This window comes from Telopea speciosissima, chromosome 9 (genome assembly GCF_018873765.1).
Source record: "Telopea speciosissima isolate NSW1024214 ecotype Mountain lineage chromosome 9, Tspe_v1, whole genome shotgun sequence".
NCBI classification, from domain to species: domain Eukaryota; kingdom Viridiplantae; phylum Streptophyta; class Magnoliopsida; order Proteales; family Proteaceae; genus Telopea; species Telopea speciosissima.
The window spans coordinates 16895217-16913362 of record NC_057924.1 but is presented as its reverse complement, the minus strand read 5'-3'; the positions used below and the strand labels follow the sequence as shown (position 1 = coordinate 16913362).

At 42.2% G+C, this 18146-nt stretch overlaps 1 protein-coding gene across 1 annotated transcript in view; it reads left to right on the top strand.

The window, feature by feature from the left end:
• Positions 1-12881, top strand: part of LOC122640903 (glycogen phosphorylase 1-like) — a 175895-nt gene extending 163014 nt beyond the window's left edge. Inside the window, exons 21-22 of the mRNA XM_043834188.1 lie at positions 12410-12530; positions 12632-12881. Of these exons, the coding sequence (XP_043690123.1) occupies positions 12410-12530; positions 12632-12784 (274 nt within the window). The 3' untranslated portion in view covers positions 12785-12881. The remainder of the gene's footprint in view (positions 1-12409; positions 12531-12631) is intronic.
• The last annotated feature ends 5265 nt before the right edge of the window (positions 12882-18146 follow it).

Genomic DNA, 18146 nt, shown 5'->3' with positions numbered 1-18146 from the left:
GTCTTCCCCTGTTCCATGCCCTTCTCGACTTCCAGGAAAAATCACCCCCCACCTCACACCTCTATCTCCCCTCTTGGCTGCTCCTATAGGCGTCGGCACCACAACAAAACAAGGTCTCGTGCTGTTCTCTCTGGACTCCTTGAGTCTTCGATGCTCCCTCATGATCCTCGGCACTATATGGAATTCTCGAGGCCTGAATTCTGCCTCGAAACAAGCTGCAGTTCGCTCCCGTATTCACTCATCCAAATCCTGCTTCTGTTGCCTTCTGGAAACCCATATCAAGGAACAAAACTCCAAAAAAATCCTCTCCTCCTTAGCCCCTGGTTGGTCCCTGCTTTCCAACTATTCCTCCCACCCCAATGGCAGAATTTGGATCATTTGGGATCCCACAAAAATTTCAATCACCCTTTCTTCCTCCTCTGCTCAGTTTCTGCACACTTCCTTCTCGGATTGCCAAGGTAATTTCTCTTTCTTTTTCACTGTGGTTTATGCCCACAATTGCCCTGCTCTTAGATCCTCCCTTTGGACTGATCTTTGTGCCATTGCCCCTCTCACTGTGAACAATCCTTGGGGCTTGGGAGGTGACTTCAATGTCATCCAGTACAGCATTGAAAAGCAAGGTGGAGATTCTGTGGACTTGGATGCTATGAACTCCTTCAATGTGTGTATTGAGGAAATTGGGGCAAATGATCTTAGCTGGACTGGCTTTCCTCTTACTTGGTCCAACAAAAGGGCAGGTCCTAATCGTATTGCCTGTAAATTGGACAGAGTTCTTGTTAATGAAGAATGGCTGACCACTTTCCCCTCTTCCCATGCTAACTTTGACAACCCGGGTATCTCTGATCACTCTCCTATCTCCCTAACCATTAAGCCCTTCACCTCTTTTGGTCCTAAACCCTTCAAGTACTTCGACATGTGGTCCTCTCACCCTACCTTTTTGCCTCTGGTTGTTGAGCTTGGAACAAGCCTGTTTTCTCCTTCTCCAATCCCCTTCTTGCTTTCTCAAAAAGACTAAAAAATGTAATGGTTGCTCTCAAGGCTGGGAACCTCAATACCTTTGGAAACATTAATATTCAGGTGGCTGAGTGTAAAGACAGGCTGGCTTTAATTCAGATGCGGCTTCAGTCTGACTTGCACAATGGTTCTCTTGCTGCTGAAGAGAAGGAGATCACTTCTGAGCTTGCTTCTTTGCTTGCTAGGGAAGAGAGCTTTATGAAGCAAAAGTCTAGAATCAAGTGGCTGGATCTGGGTGACTCGAACACTGCTTACTTCCATCGCACTGTGAAAGCTAGAGCAAATGCCAACTCTATTTCTCAGCTCTTTCATCCGGATGGCTCTCTTGTCACTTCAGTTAATGGTATCAAAGACTTGACTGTTCAGCACTTTAAAGACTTGTTCTCTAGTCATCAGGTGGATCATCCTCCCATCCCTGATCACTTGCTCAACAAGTTTTTGCCCCTGAGCTGCATGCTTCCTTGTGTGCTATTCCGAAAGAAGAGGAAATTGCTGCTGCTATTCACTCCCTCAAGGTGAATGGAGCCCCGGGCCCTAATGGTTTTAGCATGGGATTCTTTATAGCCTGCTGGGATATCATCAAAACTGACCTCATTGCCGCCATTGTGGGCTTCTTCTTCAACCCCAGCCAGATCAAGAGCATCAACCACACTTTCCTTTGTCTCATCCCTAAAAAGGAAGGTGCTTCTGTCATGAATGACTTCAGGCCCATTGCTCTTTGCAACCTGCTCGACAAGTTTATAGCCAAGATCGTTGCCAGAAGACTTAAAGGTGTTGTGGACCAGCTTGTCAGTGACAACCAATCCGCCTTTATTCCTGGTAGAAATGTTGCGGACAACATCCTTTTGTGCAATGATATTGTGAGAGGCTTTGACAGGAAAAATCATGCTCCTTCTATCCTTATGAAGATTGATATCCACAAGGCCTTTGACTCGCTCAGGTGGGATTACATTGCTCAAGTCATGCACAAGATGGGGTTTCCTTTAGCTTTTGTCAATTGGATCTCCTCCTGCATCTCGACCCCAATGTTCTCGGTCCTGGTCAATGGCAGCCCGGCTGGCTACTTTGGTGCTTCAGTGGGTATCCACCAAGGCTGCCCCCTCTCCCCCTACCTTTTTACCTTGGCTTTGGAAGTCCTCTCCAGAGAAATTCAGATTAGTACTGATCAGAAGCATATCTCTCCGCTGGCCAAGTGCAAAGCTCTCAAGCTTACTCATCTGGCCTTTGCCGACGACTTGATGTTTTTCTCAAAGGCATCGATTGGCTCTCTTGAGCCCATCGTGCTCTGTATCCAGCACTTCCATGAGCTCTCTGGTCTTCGCATCAATCCGGCCAAGTCCTTGTTATTCTTTGCGGGGGTTCCTGAGCTTGACAAATCAGCCTTCTTGGAGAAATCTGGTTTTATAGAAGGCCACCTGCCTTTCAAATACTTGGGCCTTCCTTTAATCCCGGCAAGACTCTCCGCCCACTACTACACCCCCATGCTTGATCTTATTAGGAAGAGGCTTCAGCTTTGGAAGGGCAAGCTTCTCTCCTACGCTGGCAGATTGGTTCTCATCAAATCAGTTCTGGAATCGTCTTACATCTATTGGTTAGGCATCTTTGATCTTCCTCAATCTGTTATTAAATCTATGGAGTCTCTCATGGCCTCTTTTCTTTGGAAGGGCACTGAAACAGCTAGATTCCTGCATCCTACCAGGTAGGCAACCGTGTGTCTCCCCAAAAAAGAAGGCGGCCTAGGCATTCGTAGAATAAAAGATGTGAACTTAGCGGGTATCATCAAGCTCATTTGGAAGATTGCCTCAAAGTAGAAAAGTATTTGGGTTGACTGGTTATATTCAAGCCTTCTTCGCCAGGACTCAATGGACTGCTTCAGCCTCTTCCAATGCCTCTTGGGTCTGGCGTAAGATCCTTGCTAGTCGCCCCTTGGTCCTACAAGCTATTCACTCTACTATTGGTGATGGGATCTCTACTTACCTGTGGTTGGACCACTGACACCCCATGGGAATTCTCCTTCATTTGGTCTCACCAAGAACCATCTATGCTTCGGGACTCAACAGGCTATACCTAGTGGCTGATATCATTGATCAAGCTGGCTGGTCTCCCCCCCCCCCCTCTCCCCCCCTCGGTCTCATTTGGAATGAGCTCCACAACATCTCCAGAAGGCCTGCTTTTAGAGGTGACTGTGTTTCTTGGAAGACCAAAAACTCCTGCTCCTTTTCCTCCATGGCTGCCTGTAATCTCATCCGTCAAAACAGCCCTTTAGCTCCTTGGTGCAAGCTGCTCTGGTTCAAGCTCCACATCCCCCACCATTGCTTCACAGCCTGGAGAATCTTCACCAAATGCCTCCCAACTCAGGCCTTTCTTCGCTCTAGGCAGATCTCAGTCTCTCCTTCTTACTGCCTCTACTGGAACAATTCTGAAGACTTGGATCATCTCTTTTTTGAGTGCCCTATTGCTGCTACCATCTGGAAAGGAATATTGTCCAAGTGCTGGCCTTCTCGCAGAAGAATCCTCCCTTTCTCAAGGGAATGGATCTGGATTGATATGACCTTTAGGGGTCACTCTATTTGTGACACTGTTGGCAAATTAGCCTTTTGTGCTACTCTGGACCACATTTGGATGGAGCGCAGTATCAAGAAATGGACCTCCAATTCTCGCTCCTATCAGAAGATTTGGGATTCCATTTCCTTTGAAATCAAAGCAAAGTTAATGCTAGCTCCTCCCTCTTGTTGCTCGGACACCCCAAGGAACAGGCTCATTGTTGATTCTTGGGGCTTATCTAATGTTTCTATTGCTGCTTCTGCTGGCCTTTAGCTAAGCTTGGGCTTGGCTATTTTATTTTTTCTTCTAACCTTCAGGGCCCCTTGTGTTTTCTTCTCTTTTTTGGTATGAAATTCTTATTCACCCAAAAAAAAAAAACTGAAGAAGGCATACGGTTAATAAGATAACACGCAGTCAAAACGGCATCAGCCCAAAAAATTTAGTCACCTTCATCTCAAACAAAAGAGATCGAGTGACTTCCATCAAATGCTTTTTTTTCCTTTCGGCTACACCATTTTGTTGAGGTGTATCCGCACAAGAGGACTGATGAATTATCCCATGCTGAACCATAAAGTCGTTGAAAGGAGCAGAAAAATACTCTGTAGCATTATCACTACAAAGAATTTTGAATAAAGTATTAAATTGATTTTGAATTTCAAGGACAAAGGCACAAAAAATGGAGAATAGTGCAGAACAATTATTCATTAAATAAATCCAGGTAACTCTAGAATAGTCATCTACAAAGGTAACAAAGTAACGAAAACCTAACTTAGAAATAACTGGACAAGGGCCCCACACATCTGAATGAACTAAAGAAAAAGGTGGTCGGCCCGTTTATTGACACGAGGGGGATAACTAACACGGTGTAGTTTCCCAAACTGACAAGACTCACAATTCAAACTAGACAATGACCTAAACCGACTATCCAAAATCTTCAAACTCTCCAGTGAAGGATGACCCAAACGACAATGAATTTGATGAGGAAGCGCCACACTCGAACATCCCACAACTGATGCATCTTCAAGTACATACAACCATGGTTTAAAGTATCGACCGATACGATACAATACGGACCGATACATATCAGTATCGGTCGATACCGATACAATACGTCTCCTTTTTTTTATAAAATGAACTGTCTCGAATTGTATCGAAATGTATCAATCGATACGGGCCAATACGTATCGATACCAACGATACGTCCAGTAAAGGGTTCAATGGGTGGTTTAATACGTATCGATACATGTTGGCCGATACGGCTCGATACATACCGATACATTCCATAAAAAAACCATTTTCACTCGCAAACTCTATACAATTCCTAATCTAACGAAAAAATGAAGGAAAACTCTAAACCAAGATTCTAAAATCTTACATTTATTCTTGGTTTTTCACACTTTAAAACTAAAAAACGAATCAAGGAGTGCTACAACATCATCCTTTGCATTATCCAATACTCTTCATGGCTATAGACGATTACAACATGTGAGAAACTTCATCTTTTATAACAATTTCAATTTAATGCACTTGTTTGGTTATACATTATTCACCATTTTAGGTTTTATGCATGACACTTATTATATATTGCTTACTTATATTGTTTTTTGTTCCAAAAGTGTATTTCCATGTGTATCTTGACCATTTTTATGCGTATTTGTATTGTTTGTTACGTATCTCCAAAACGATACGATACGATACGATATGTCTCTTAAAATCACCCAACCAATACGATACCCGATACCGATACTTTAAACCTTGCATAAAACCCCCCAGATTCACCGTCTCTACCAATCGTCTTCTTCGACTTGAGATCTTGAAACACACAATGGTCAGGGAAAAAAGTGACAGAACAATCATAAGCTTTGGTGAATTTCCAAATAGACAATAAATTAAAAGGAAATTTGGCAAATAGGAAACAGAAGATAATGACAAAGAAGGGGTAGCATGCACAATGCCTGTACCCCGAACTTTAGCTAAAGATCCATCGGCTAACACAACATTCGAAGAAGACTCACGAAATGAAGAAAAAATACCTGAAACCCCAGTCATATGATCCGAAGCACCTGAATCAATGATCCAGGGACGAGAAGCGGATGAAAGACACGTAATTGCATTACCTAGCTGAACAAGGGTAGCAGTGGAGAACTGAGATGACTGGGAATTTTGAAACTGAGTAAAGCGCTCATAATCTTCATCAGGCATTGTTACTGTTTTACCCTCAGACTTGGAAGATGAAGGAACCACCGGATCACTACTCGGTGAATTTGCAAACTGGGGTGGTTTACCATGAAGCTTCCAACAAAAACGCTGAATGTGGCCAGGTTTACCACAATGGTGTCAAGTCCTCACTTGTCCAGAAGTCTCTGAAGCACCAAACCTGGGAGCTTTTACCAATACCAGTCCCACAACCACGACCACTACCATTACCTGTCCCACCATTGGGCCCACGGTTTGGTGTAAAAGATGCAAGAACCGAATTTTCAACAGGGGTGGAATCTTGACTGCTCTCATGAGAAACTCGTAAAACCCGAGAAAAGGCTTCGAAAAGTGTGGTGACCTTATCACCACCAAGAATCTGAGATCGCACTGACTCAAATCCCTTTTGAAGTCCACCCAAAAATACCATAACAGCAAGTTGTTCTCGCTGTTTTTGCATGTCTTGTACATCAGAAGTAATAGGAAGGATGGAATTCAGCTCCTCATACAACCTCTTGAACTCTGCAAAATATTGGGTAACATTAAGGGTCTTCTGATCCATTTTATAGAAAGCCTGGGATAGATCATAAATGCGAGACAAGTTGTCCTTCCCAGAGTACAAGACATTCAAATATTCCCGTAAGTCCTTAACCATGTCAATATGAGTCACCAAGTCTGCAATCTGACTATCCATTGAATTCAACATCTGACTCAATATCCTTGCATCCACAGTGTCCCATGTCGTATCATCTTCAGGTTTCGTCTTGGTCAAGTGATCCTGTTGATCACGACCAGTCAAAGCCAACCTGACTACCTTCTTCCATTGCTGAAATTTAGAAATTCCTTCTAGCTTCCTTTCAGTAATGCGATGAGAACATGAAGAAATTTCAGTCACCATAGTCTTTGTCTCAACCATGCTCAACCGTCAAATAATCCTCAAAAATCTGAAGCAGCCCCAGAAATTCTCCACCAAACAATCACGATTAAAAAAAAAAATCATGAATCACCAAACACCTTTAATAGCACTGACTTCTGATTAAAAAAATAATAATAATAATAATAAAACTGATCTCAATTCATCAATCTTCTTCCCCAAAATAATTCATCAATACCATCAACAACAGACCTAGTTCTTCATGTAATCATGAACTGGTCTCTAAACAAAGATCAAACACAGCATTAGGATGCTGCACCCCTTCAAACGAAAGGTCAGAGAGTCTACAACGTAATTTGTTTGTAGAAGAAGAACTCAGCGAATGTAAACCTTCAAACAAGAGAACAATCGATCCTTGGAAGAGTGAATCAGTCCCTAACAATCCTGCTCTGATACCATGTAAAAATAATAAAGAGAAAGAAGGAAGAAGAGAAGAGAAGAGAGGAAGGAGAGAGACGAAATTGCTGCAACAGTTGGAGCTACAGTCATATTGGTCGACTGCCCCCGATTCCATTAATATTAATAAGTTTACCCAATTGGGTAACCAGTGTACAAGCTGAAAGGATAAAAACACTCTTAAAGGGGAAATCGAAATTAGCACTAGTTGCTAATTCATGTTCCCTCCCCCTCACATATAACGACATCTAACAAGCATGAAATTGAGAAGCAACTCGCAACTGCAATAAGACTTTGCACGAAATTCAGCTTTAGCACTGGACCGAGCTACAGTAGTCTGTTTCTTACTCTTCCAAGTAACCATGTTGCCTCCCACAAGTGTACCATAACCACTCATAGATTGCTGATCATCTGGAGAGCTGGTCTAATCTGCATCTCTAAAGGCCTCAACTCGTAGGTGGTCATGGAAAGAGAAAAGAACCCCCTTCCCTGGAGCAGATTTCAAATAACGCAGGATACGAAATACAGCTTCTAAGTGTGTGGAATGGGGATCATGCATGACTAACAAGTTTACGATGAAGGCAATTTCTGGATGAGTGTGAGATAAATATATTAGCTTCCCAACTAACCCTTGATACTATGCCTTTATCCATAGGATCACCATTCTTGCTGGAGAGATGAATATTAGCTTCAAGAGGAGTGTCTGAAGGCTTACAACCTAGCATTCCCATCTCAGATAGCAAATCAAGGGGTATTTTCATTGAGATAGAAAGATACCCTTGTTAGAGCGAGCAACTTCAATGCCAAGGAAGTAACGCAACTTACCAAGGTCATTGATCGCAAATTCTTGACTCAGGTAAGCTTTCAAACGTGAGATTTCCTCTATGTCGTTGCCAGTGACCACAACATCGTCAACATAAACAATGAGAAGAGAAATCTTCGAACAAAATCGTTTGATAAATAAGGTGTGATCAGCATTACTTTGAGTGTAACCGACAGACATCATGGCCTTATGGAATCTCCCAAATCAAGCATGAGGAGATTGCTTTAACCAATAGAACTCACCTTTGAGCTTACAAAATTAAACTTTCCCTTTAGTTTTCTGACAAGAGAACCTAGGAGGAAGTTCCATATATACTTCTTCAAGCTCTCCATGAAGAAATGCATTCTTGACATCAAGTTGCTACAATTCCCATCCTAGATTAACTGTACATTAAAGAATCACACGATTGGTGTTTATCTTTGCAACAGGGGCGAATGTCTCCTGATAATCAAGACTATAGGTCTAAGTAAATCCTCGAGCAACCAGCGTAGCCTTGTATCGATCAACAGTTCCATCCATATTCTGCTTCACCGTGAATACCCATTCGCAGGCTTGCAGCACACAATCTTTTTATGAGGAGGAAGACACACCAAGTCCCAGGTGTCATTTTTGTTCAGGTTTTGCTTCTCTTCAACCATGGCTACCTTCCACCGTGGGTCTGTAAGAGCCTCCTGCCAATTCTGAGGAATAGAGACAGAAGAGAAGGAAAACACAAAAGCACAATATAAAGGGGAAAAAGAGTTGTACGAAACCACTTGAGCAATGGGATCTCATTTCCTTATGGAGAGCAATAGTTAAGTCAAGAGACTGTTCATAACTGCTAGGAGACTCGGGAAAGAGATTACCCGATAGCAGAACCTGGATCAGGAGGTGGCGGTTGACTGGGTAGAATTGGTGCAGATGCGGTGGTGTTTATTTGCTGCTCACGATCCCGACGAACATATACTTTCACAATAGGCTGATTATTACCTTATATTTCCGCTGAACTGAAGGAGTTGAAGTAGGAGGAGCAAGGGAAGGAACAAGAGGCACGTCTTCACTAAACTTAGGATTCCCCCTAGAAGAGGTGCCAGAGAAAAATAGGTAGTAGACTCATTAAAAACCACATCCATAGTAACAAACACGCAACGAGATGGGGGATGGTAGCACTTATAGCCCTTCTGGGTGGCAAAGTGCCAATAAACACACATTTTAGTCCGCTTGATCCAACTTGCGATGGAGATGGTGATTCCGGGCAAAACAAGCACACCCAAAGACCTTGGGTGGGATGAGATAGGTGGACGACCCTAGAGAACCGCAAGAGGAACACAAAAGTCAAGAACTCGGGTAGGCATCTAGTTAATAGATATGCTACGGTCAAAATGGCTTCACTTCGGTACTGGGAAGGGACATGCATCTCAAACAAGAGGGATCGAGCCACCTCTAACAAATGGTGATTCTTACGTTTGGCGACACCATTCTGAGCCGAGTATCCACACAACTAGTTTGGTGGAGGATTCACTGGGTGGCTAGGTAAGACTGAAACGAACAGTCCATATATTCCTTACCATTGTCACTGTGGAAGATTTGAATGTTAGAGTTGAATTGGGTGTGAACCATGCTATGAAAGAGCTGAAAACAGCGGAAGACTTCACTCTTGTGATGTATCAAATAAACCCAAGTAACCCACGTCTGACAATCAATAAAAGTAACAAACCAACGACCAAGATAGAAGTACAACGGGCAGAGCCCCATAAATCAGAATGAATTAATTAAAAAATAATAATAATAGTACTTCTATTATTTAAACTAGAATAAGTAGAATGAGTTTGCTGGCCAAAACACAAGCATCACAAAAGAAATCCTTCGGGTTACATTTCCGAAACAAATGAGGAAAACTTTAACTAAAGTTCCAACAGGAGGATGGCCTAAACACCTATGCTAAAGCAATAAATCAGATAAAGGAGTTGTAGTTGAATCGGTCTGATGAGCTTGACGAGCAGAAGAGATATCATCATTAAGCAATTGGAGACCACCATGCAATCTACCACAGCCAATCGTTTTCTCTGTCTCTAGATCCTCAAAAATGCAACGAGAAGGGTTTACAATTCAGATCAGTGAAACTAATGGGAAAAAAGTTAGTAGAGAAATCAGGAACATGCAAGACAGAAGCTAAGGATAAAGTGGGAGAACTAGTGATAGAACCCTTCCCAGAGATAGAGAGGGAACCATCAACAACCCAAACTGTCTTTACCCGATCAAGGAGAGTACTGAAAAAAGTGACTAGATGAGCCAGTCGTGATTAGTGGCACCGGAGTCAATTATCCAAGGACGAGAGACAACCGATGCACAATGACACCACCAAATAATTACATGTATGGGCACGGTTGGAGTCAAAGGTGACCAGAGTAGATGTAGAGGCTGAAGCGGAAGCAGGTGCAGGGAATGATGGAGGCTTCAATTTAGTCATCAAGTGCCGGAGCATAGCAAGCTCGTCCTGAGATAGGGAAGAACCGATATTGGCGGGGGTAGACTCGGATGCCTCAGTGTGATGAGCATGACTGGTAGCATCTACCACAACCACGGCCTCGTGAGGCGGAGGAATTAGGCCAACCACGAAGTTTCCAACAGAATTCCTTGATATGTCATTCCTTACCACAGTAGTCACACTTCACAGGCTCCCGTTCAAAAGGAGGACGATCACTAGAACGAATAGAGCTACCTTTAGGTTGTGTACTAGACCCAGAAAGTAAGGCATAGCATTCTTGAGAGATGGGTTGCAACATAGCAGCGCAACAGCTGTCCTCCAACTGAATCAAAGAGTAGGACTGCTCCAAGGTAGGGAAAGGATCTCTACTAATCCATTGGGTTCCCAGAACTTATCTTTCCGCTTCTTGAAACTAGTGGTTTCAGCAGTGCAAGTAGCTTGAAAGCATCATAGAAGTCTAACTTCTGCCACAGACTGCACAACTCAAAATACTATTGTGACAGAGTTAGATCCTTTTGCTTGGTCTCATGAAGTTTCTTCCAGATTTCATAGACCTGTGCATCATTCCCGGTCTGGGAATATGTGTCTTGAACAGCTTTCCAAATCTTGGCAGTAGTATTCAAGAGAAGGTAACCCTGAGCAATCTGGGGTTGCATAGAATTGATGAGAAAAGACTTCACCAAGGAGTTGTCAGAACTCCATTTCTTCTGTGCTGCACCAGCAGTAGTAGGCTTCTCGGCTTTGTCTGTAATACATCCAACATATCCGCGTGAATCTATTGAGAGGTAATAAGAACGCAATCACATTAAATAATTGCTCCCATCTAGTCAAACAGAGCTCACAGGGAAAGAGGGAAAATAATTATGAGTCCCATGACTTGTCCCCTCAGTTCCAATTGATGGAGTGGTAAGATCTCACATAGTTACCAATCAAGATGTTCACATGGGTTGAAGAAAGAAGACAACCGATCTAAAACATACCATGATCTAGAGAATCAGCAACCATGATCGCAAAAATCATCATCATCACAAATCAACAACAGGGAAGAAAACCCTGAAAAATCGATTAGGGTAAGAAAACCCTGAAGGGGAAAAAATCGATGCTGGAATGGGATTCTCTCAGATCATATTAGGGTGGATCTGAGAGACTGAAAGAAGAGTAGAGGGAGAAGAAGCTCTCGGTGGTGTAAGAGACCACCACCAAGAGTGGGCAATATGTAGAAGACGAGAGAAAGAAAAGAGAGTGGGAGGTGGTAGGTGAAAAAAACGAGAGAGATAAGCTAGGGCTGGGATCCCAAGGTGGATCTCAGGTCTGATACCATGTTTGATTGGGGGAAAAGATTGACTGTCTATTGACAGCCCTACTACTTTATTTATAATAAGTGAATGATAGGTACAAGTACAAGAATGCCCCTATGGACAGATTTACCCTTGTACCTATAGTACAACAATTATTTTGTGCTCTCTCCAATTTGTTAAAGTGTATATCATTTGTCTTTTGTAAATTTCTCCATGTAAGGGCCAGTTAATTTAGGTCTACTGTCAATTTTCCTTGAGAGTAGGTACTACTCTATGTTTGGCATGCCAAAACTTTTTGATCTTTTATAGCCATTGGCAAATTGACATATATAAGAATAACCTTTCTGGACCTCTCATTGAAAATGATGAAATTTTAGATAGGGTTGACTTTGATCTAGCAAATTTGTTTTATCCCTACACCATTCCTAAATAGTGGATTTTAGTCCCTTTTTCCCCCTCTGCCATGTTTGTCAGGTGGACTGTTAAAATATATCATGTGATCGGTAACAGTTGGGTCACCTCTGTACATCAAATTTTTTTAAATTTGCTTTATTTGCAGCATTTTGTGCCTATCAAGTATGAACCCCATTCTATTGTGCGTCATGTGCCTGTTACCTATGGACCTGGTTGCATGTTGCTGTTCTCCATGCAACAACCATGTAATGTTGCTTCATTCTTCAGACATAGATTTGTCTTCCATGTTATGCTTAACTTTACATTGGTGAAAATACTTACAGGATGGTTCGTGAAGGGTATTTTGGTTTCAAGGATTACTTCAGATCACTATGTGATGCCGTGGAGAGTGGTGGTGATTTTTATCTGCTGGGAGATGATTTTGAGAGCTATCTTGAAGCACAGGTATTCTTCTCTCCCTTGAGAAAGTTTCCAAACAATGCCTGTGGTTTATTCTGTTACTTGAAATTAGTTAGGATTTGAATTCCAACGGTGGTCAACTGTAGGCTGCTGCGGACAAGGCATTTGTTGATCAAAAGAGATGGACTCAGATGAGCATTCTTGCCACTGCGGGCTCTGGGAAATTCAGTAGTGATCGGACCATTGTTGAGTACGCAGAGAAAACATGGGGAATTGAACCATGCAAATGTCCCTTTTGAACCTAAGTCCTCCATATTTGTAGGAACAATTAGAGTGGAAATAAAGCTTGCCTTTTAATAGAGAATCAATGTATTTGGGCCTTGTCCTATCGTGTAGTTCCTTCTTTGGGGGTGGGCTTTGGCCCTTTGTTGTTGTTTGTACCTCACTGTTGTAATCTAGTTATTTGTTTTGCAATAAATTTCACTGCTACCAGTCAAAAAAAGCAAAAAAAAATGGTCTACATTTTTGTTTTCTTGGAGGATGACCTGGGAATGATTGTAGCAGCACATAGTAGCCATGCTATCTATTCTTCCATGGGTATTGCTCAAAAGTGAATCAAGGGAGTTCAGCAGGGGCTTCGCAATGTTGATTCTACAATCATCAAGGTTCATTTATTCATATGTGAAAATAATTTATCTTTGCGTTCACTTCATTTGATATTTGTAACCATAAACTTCAGAACATTTAAGACCATTGAAGGGTCAGAAGAGTGGCTGATTTCCACAACTCAGGTTTATGTGATCTGTGAGGAATAATTTGTGACATTGTATGGTGAAATAGAAATTTCTACTGTAACGTGAGACGTGTTTGCTTTATTAGGGGTTGCCATATACATTGCTATTGGGGTGGCCTTGCACCATTGTACTCATTTTGCACGCTCCAATAGTCCATATTACGGATAAGGTCTTAGATTTGAATTCAAGTTCAAATCTTGTTTTTTTTTTGGTTAAAAGGAGCTTATATTTAATAGAAATATAGAAATTACATTTTGTAATATGTCATACCCGACGCATCATTCCTTATTAAATTGGAAAGTGCCTCAAGTAGACAACTTATACTTAAATCTAAAACATGAACACATTGAACAAACCTTGCCAAAAAGTCAACACAATTATTGATCTCCCTAACGTGATGAATGATGCTATAGCTACGAAAACCATTGCATAACTCACGTATCTCCTCTAACAGCCAAATGACATCCCACAGGGCTTGAAAGGCTCCTACAACAAGTTGATCCTTTGCTGCCCAATCCCACACAGCCCTCCGTCTACCCCTAGTAATCCAAGAAGTTATGTTCATCATTACAGAGAGGGGGGTGGGTTAAACACCGCGTTCCTATGGTCCGGACTACGCTCACGCACACGAGGAACATCAACACTCTCAACATCTATAGCTACAATGCCATTATTTTGCAATGGAGCAAATCTATTCACACTGGATGACTGTCCTTCACCCTTCACAATCGGTCTATTACCCAAGTCTGTCAGAAGAGTTTTTGTAACACTGGTCACTGCATTTCCTCGCAAATGAACTACAGCCCGATCCACAGCACGCTCCACTAGATCTAAAGGATGGGTAGCATGGGTCCGCCCACAGACGTCACTGCCACCACGCTGTTCCTTAGGTGCAATTGTGATAACTCCCTTATTCTTTCCACTTATTTCCATTGGTTTCTTCAAGGATGAAACATCTATCTTAACTCTTGTTACATCATTATCCACATCACAAATAACCACTGAATTTGAAAGTTTTCTCTGCCCTTCAGTTGTAACCGCCTTCATTGGTGGTCCAGATGGCACTTCCATATCCATGCTGGAAGTTATACCATGACCAACTGCTTTTGCAACCGCCGACACCATAGGCGGCACCACCGGCGTTGAGGCAGACTCCAACGGCACAGGCCTCTTACCTCTTCCCCGTCGCCGGCCAGCCGGTTTCCATTCTTCCTCAGTTCGCATACTCTCCCCTTGAGCTGCATTTGAAGATCGATCACAATTCATCTTGGCTACTGAGCACTCCTTCTCCACATGGCCGAACAGCTTACAGGTACTGCATAATGGTGGAACCCAGTCGTAGTGAACCGACTATTCAACCAAAGATCCATCTTTCATTGCTATATGGATAGTACCTAGTAAACCATCCGCAGCAGCGATAGACACACAACATCTGGCAAATGATAGTCTCTCGCGACGAACGGTTCTCCCATCTGCGCAAATAAGGCGACCCAACACAATTGTGATCCTTCCCAGGGTATGACTACCCCAGTAATGGAGATTAAGACCGTAGAGTCGAATCCACAATGGCAATTCAGATTCCTCTCTCTTCGAGAGTGAGATATCAGGAGACCAAGGCCTTAAGACTAAAGGCCTTGTGCCAAAACTCCATGGACCCTCCTCTAGAATTTGGTGACTTAAATCTGATCCTTGGAAATCAAAAACAAAAACACCGCTGTCAAGCCCAAAAACCTCCACTGCTCCTACATGGCTCCACTTCTCTTGTACAAACCTTTTCATAGAAGAGGTGGGTATTGGACCAAATACATAGCCCACTAATGCTGCTTCCCACCGATCAGACTCTTCAGCCAAGTCTTCTTTGCTACAAACTGCCACCTTCTTGCCTACTACAATCGCTGGTTCAACAAATGGTATCTCACCAGCACCATCAAATCTTGAATACGGCAACGGGAGTGTATGATGCAAAATTGCCGTGTGGTTTTAACTGCCTATTCCTATCTCTAATTCCTATTATTTCTCTTGTAATAATGTGTAACAGTAGTTTAGGTTTACTTAAATTCTATCTTCGTAATTTGAATTCAAATCTGAGACCTTATCCATAATAGTCCAGTACTTGTTCTGGCTCTATGCTCATTAGTTTGTTGTTCTTGTCCCAACCTAAGTTCTTAATTCTATATTGTCGGAGTTGACACTGAGAGGTGGGGTGAATCGGTGTTCAATAAAAATCTTCATTCAACTGTACTCTCAAATCACCCACTGCTATCACTATGTTATTATTGTTATCATTGCAATGTTGTCACCAAATAACACCACTGGTCGGAGCACTCCATAATTACTACTACAATTCATATGCACCTTCGCCTTCAACTAAGAAAGGTCAGGTCTAACAAGGGTTGCATTCCCATCCAGCAAAAACCACAACTGTCAAAAAACACAAGTAGACAACACAAGCATATTATACGTGGTTTGGCAGTGTGCCTACATCCACGGGGTAATGCCCAACCCTAGGCTTCATGTATTGCCCAACACTCAACACTTTAACTACTACTATAGTTCAAAAGCTACAACTCCTGCTTCAAATAATATCCCAACACTGTCAAGAGCTCCAACACCCCCCCCATAGCACCCATTATCTGTAAAGTATTTTAACAAACACTTGCTGAGCACCCACTCAACTACGCTTACAATTTGCAAATTCAAATTAAAAACATCATTCCCAACATCTCACATGTAGCTAATGCATTTCAACACAAATAACCTACACAATCTATCCACAATACAAAGGAAATGGTTTAGAGGTTATAAAAGTGGACTAAGCCAACAACAACTGCCTACCGCAGTTGGTGAAGTTGTTGTGCTCTAAGTCCACCCTCACTAGGAGGTCTCGAGTTCGAACCTCCTAGTTGTTACTTCCCCCGCCCCTCTGTAGAACCGAAGGAAGAACAGTTGTGCGGCTTTTTGTGCCATTTCCTGAGTGCCTGAGTCGCTGAGAGCCAAGACAGTGAGACTTGAGAGAGTCGAGAGTCGAGAGTTGAGTGTTAGGAAAAGTCGAAAAGATGAAAGATTGAAAGGGATTAGCCGATTAGGTCATTTAGTCACCACTAGGGTTTATATTGAGTTGGTTTGGTTCGGTCTGTCGGTCGGGTTCAATGGTGCACAGTCGGTTTAAACTGAACCGAACCAAAACCGAATGAACACTAAACACAAACCGAAGTCAATTTAATAAGAGGTTGGTTTGGTGTGGTTCGGTCCCAGTCGGGTCGGTTTAACTAGTTCGATTGAGGTATTGACACCCCTATGCCTCTTGAACATTTTTGGGTTCTACCTATGATAGTAAAGAACTGTTGCAGTTTTCATTTTCCTCCTATTTTTCATTCCTTCATCAAAATCTCCAATAACTTGGTGTTAGGGATGTATTTTCAACCATTTGTTATCTTTTGGTCTACTATGCTTACAAACCTTTGTTTCTGTTTCTTGAGTGTTTGATTATGTGTTTGCTTCTTTTTCTGCTCTGGCCTTAATTGTTCCATCACCATTAATGATCTCTTCAAAAACTAGTGCTGACTGGACTGGTCTTGAAGTTGGTAGAATATCATCTACTTTTACATCTGAACTCTCAACCACCTTACACAGTCTTTTGTCGTAATACTTGTATGCCATACTTATTTGAAGGAATAGTAACCATGGGAAATTCCTTCATCAACTCTATCATCAAATTTTCTTAAGTTGTCATCATTTCTTTTGATGTAACATTTGGAAACAAAACTTTGAAATACTTAATTATAGTTCTCCTCCCAAACCACAGGTCATCTGGAGTTTTGTTTTCATAAGGCCTCAAAGAACACATGTTTTAAATGTAAATAGAGGTGAGGACTCTTCTCTCCAAAATCTTTTTGCCACATTATCCTCAAATAGCATAGATCTAGCCATTTCTTGGACACTATTGTTCTTTCTCTCTATTACTCCATTTTGTTGAGGGATTTGGTTGTAGAATGTTGGATTCTAATTCCATTCTCATTGCAAAAGGTAGAAAAATATATCCTAGGTATACTCCTTATTTTGATTTGACCTTAAGCATTTAATAGTTCTTCCAGTTTCATTCTCAACACTTTTCTTTAACACTTTAAAATTGTTCGGAGCTTCAGTTTTGTCTTTGAGAATTATAACCCATGTCATCCTTGAGTACTTATCAATGAATAGAATGAAGTACCTCTTACCTACAATAGTTTGGATTCTCATAGGAACACATTAAATGGTACTTCTTCAGCTTGTAGGTTGCCCTTGTCTACTTAACTTTTTGACATGAACTACACACATGATTCTTGGGGATTTCGATCTTTGGTGAATTTGTAACAACTTCTTTTCTACTAACTTTGGCCAAACTCATGACTGCCTAGGCCATTTCAGCTATGTCAGTCCAGCATGGCTAGCCCCCGTACGTAAGGACCTTTGTAGGCATGTTGCCTAGCGCACGTGGGGACCTTGCCCCTTGCATGCGCGCGCCCCCTTGTTGCCGCCCATGTAAGGGCCTTTGACGCCCATGCGATGTACCATTTGATGATTGTTGCCACCCAAGTCTCATGCCCATAAGTACGGTAAAATCTGCGATAAATTTGAACTTTTTGGAACTTGTGTGATTTTAGGTTCCAGCTCTGTGTCCATGATTGCTTCAATGATTTGGGCTGCATTGGTCGAGGACACATATGAAATACTCGACACTCCTATGGAGGATTCCGAGCATCCTTCCCAGCTTGCCCTTCTGGAGTCAGAGGACCCCTGTGAAACCCCGCACCGGAGTTACCTATGTCGAATCTGCTGCCTAGAGGCTATGTAGAAGCTCTCCCTCAATTAGAATTATTGTAAGTGT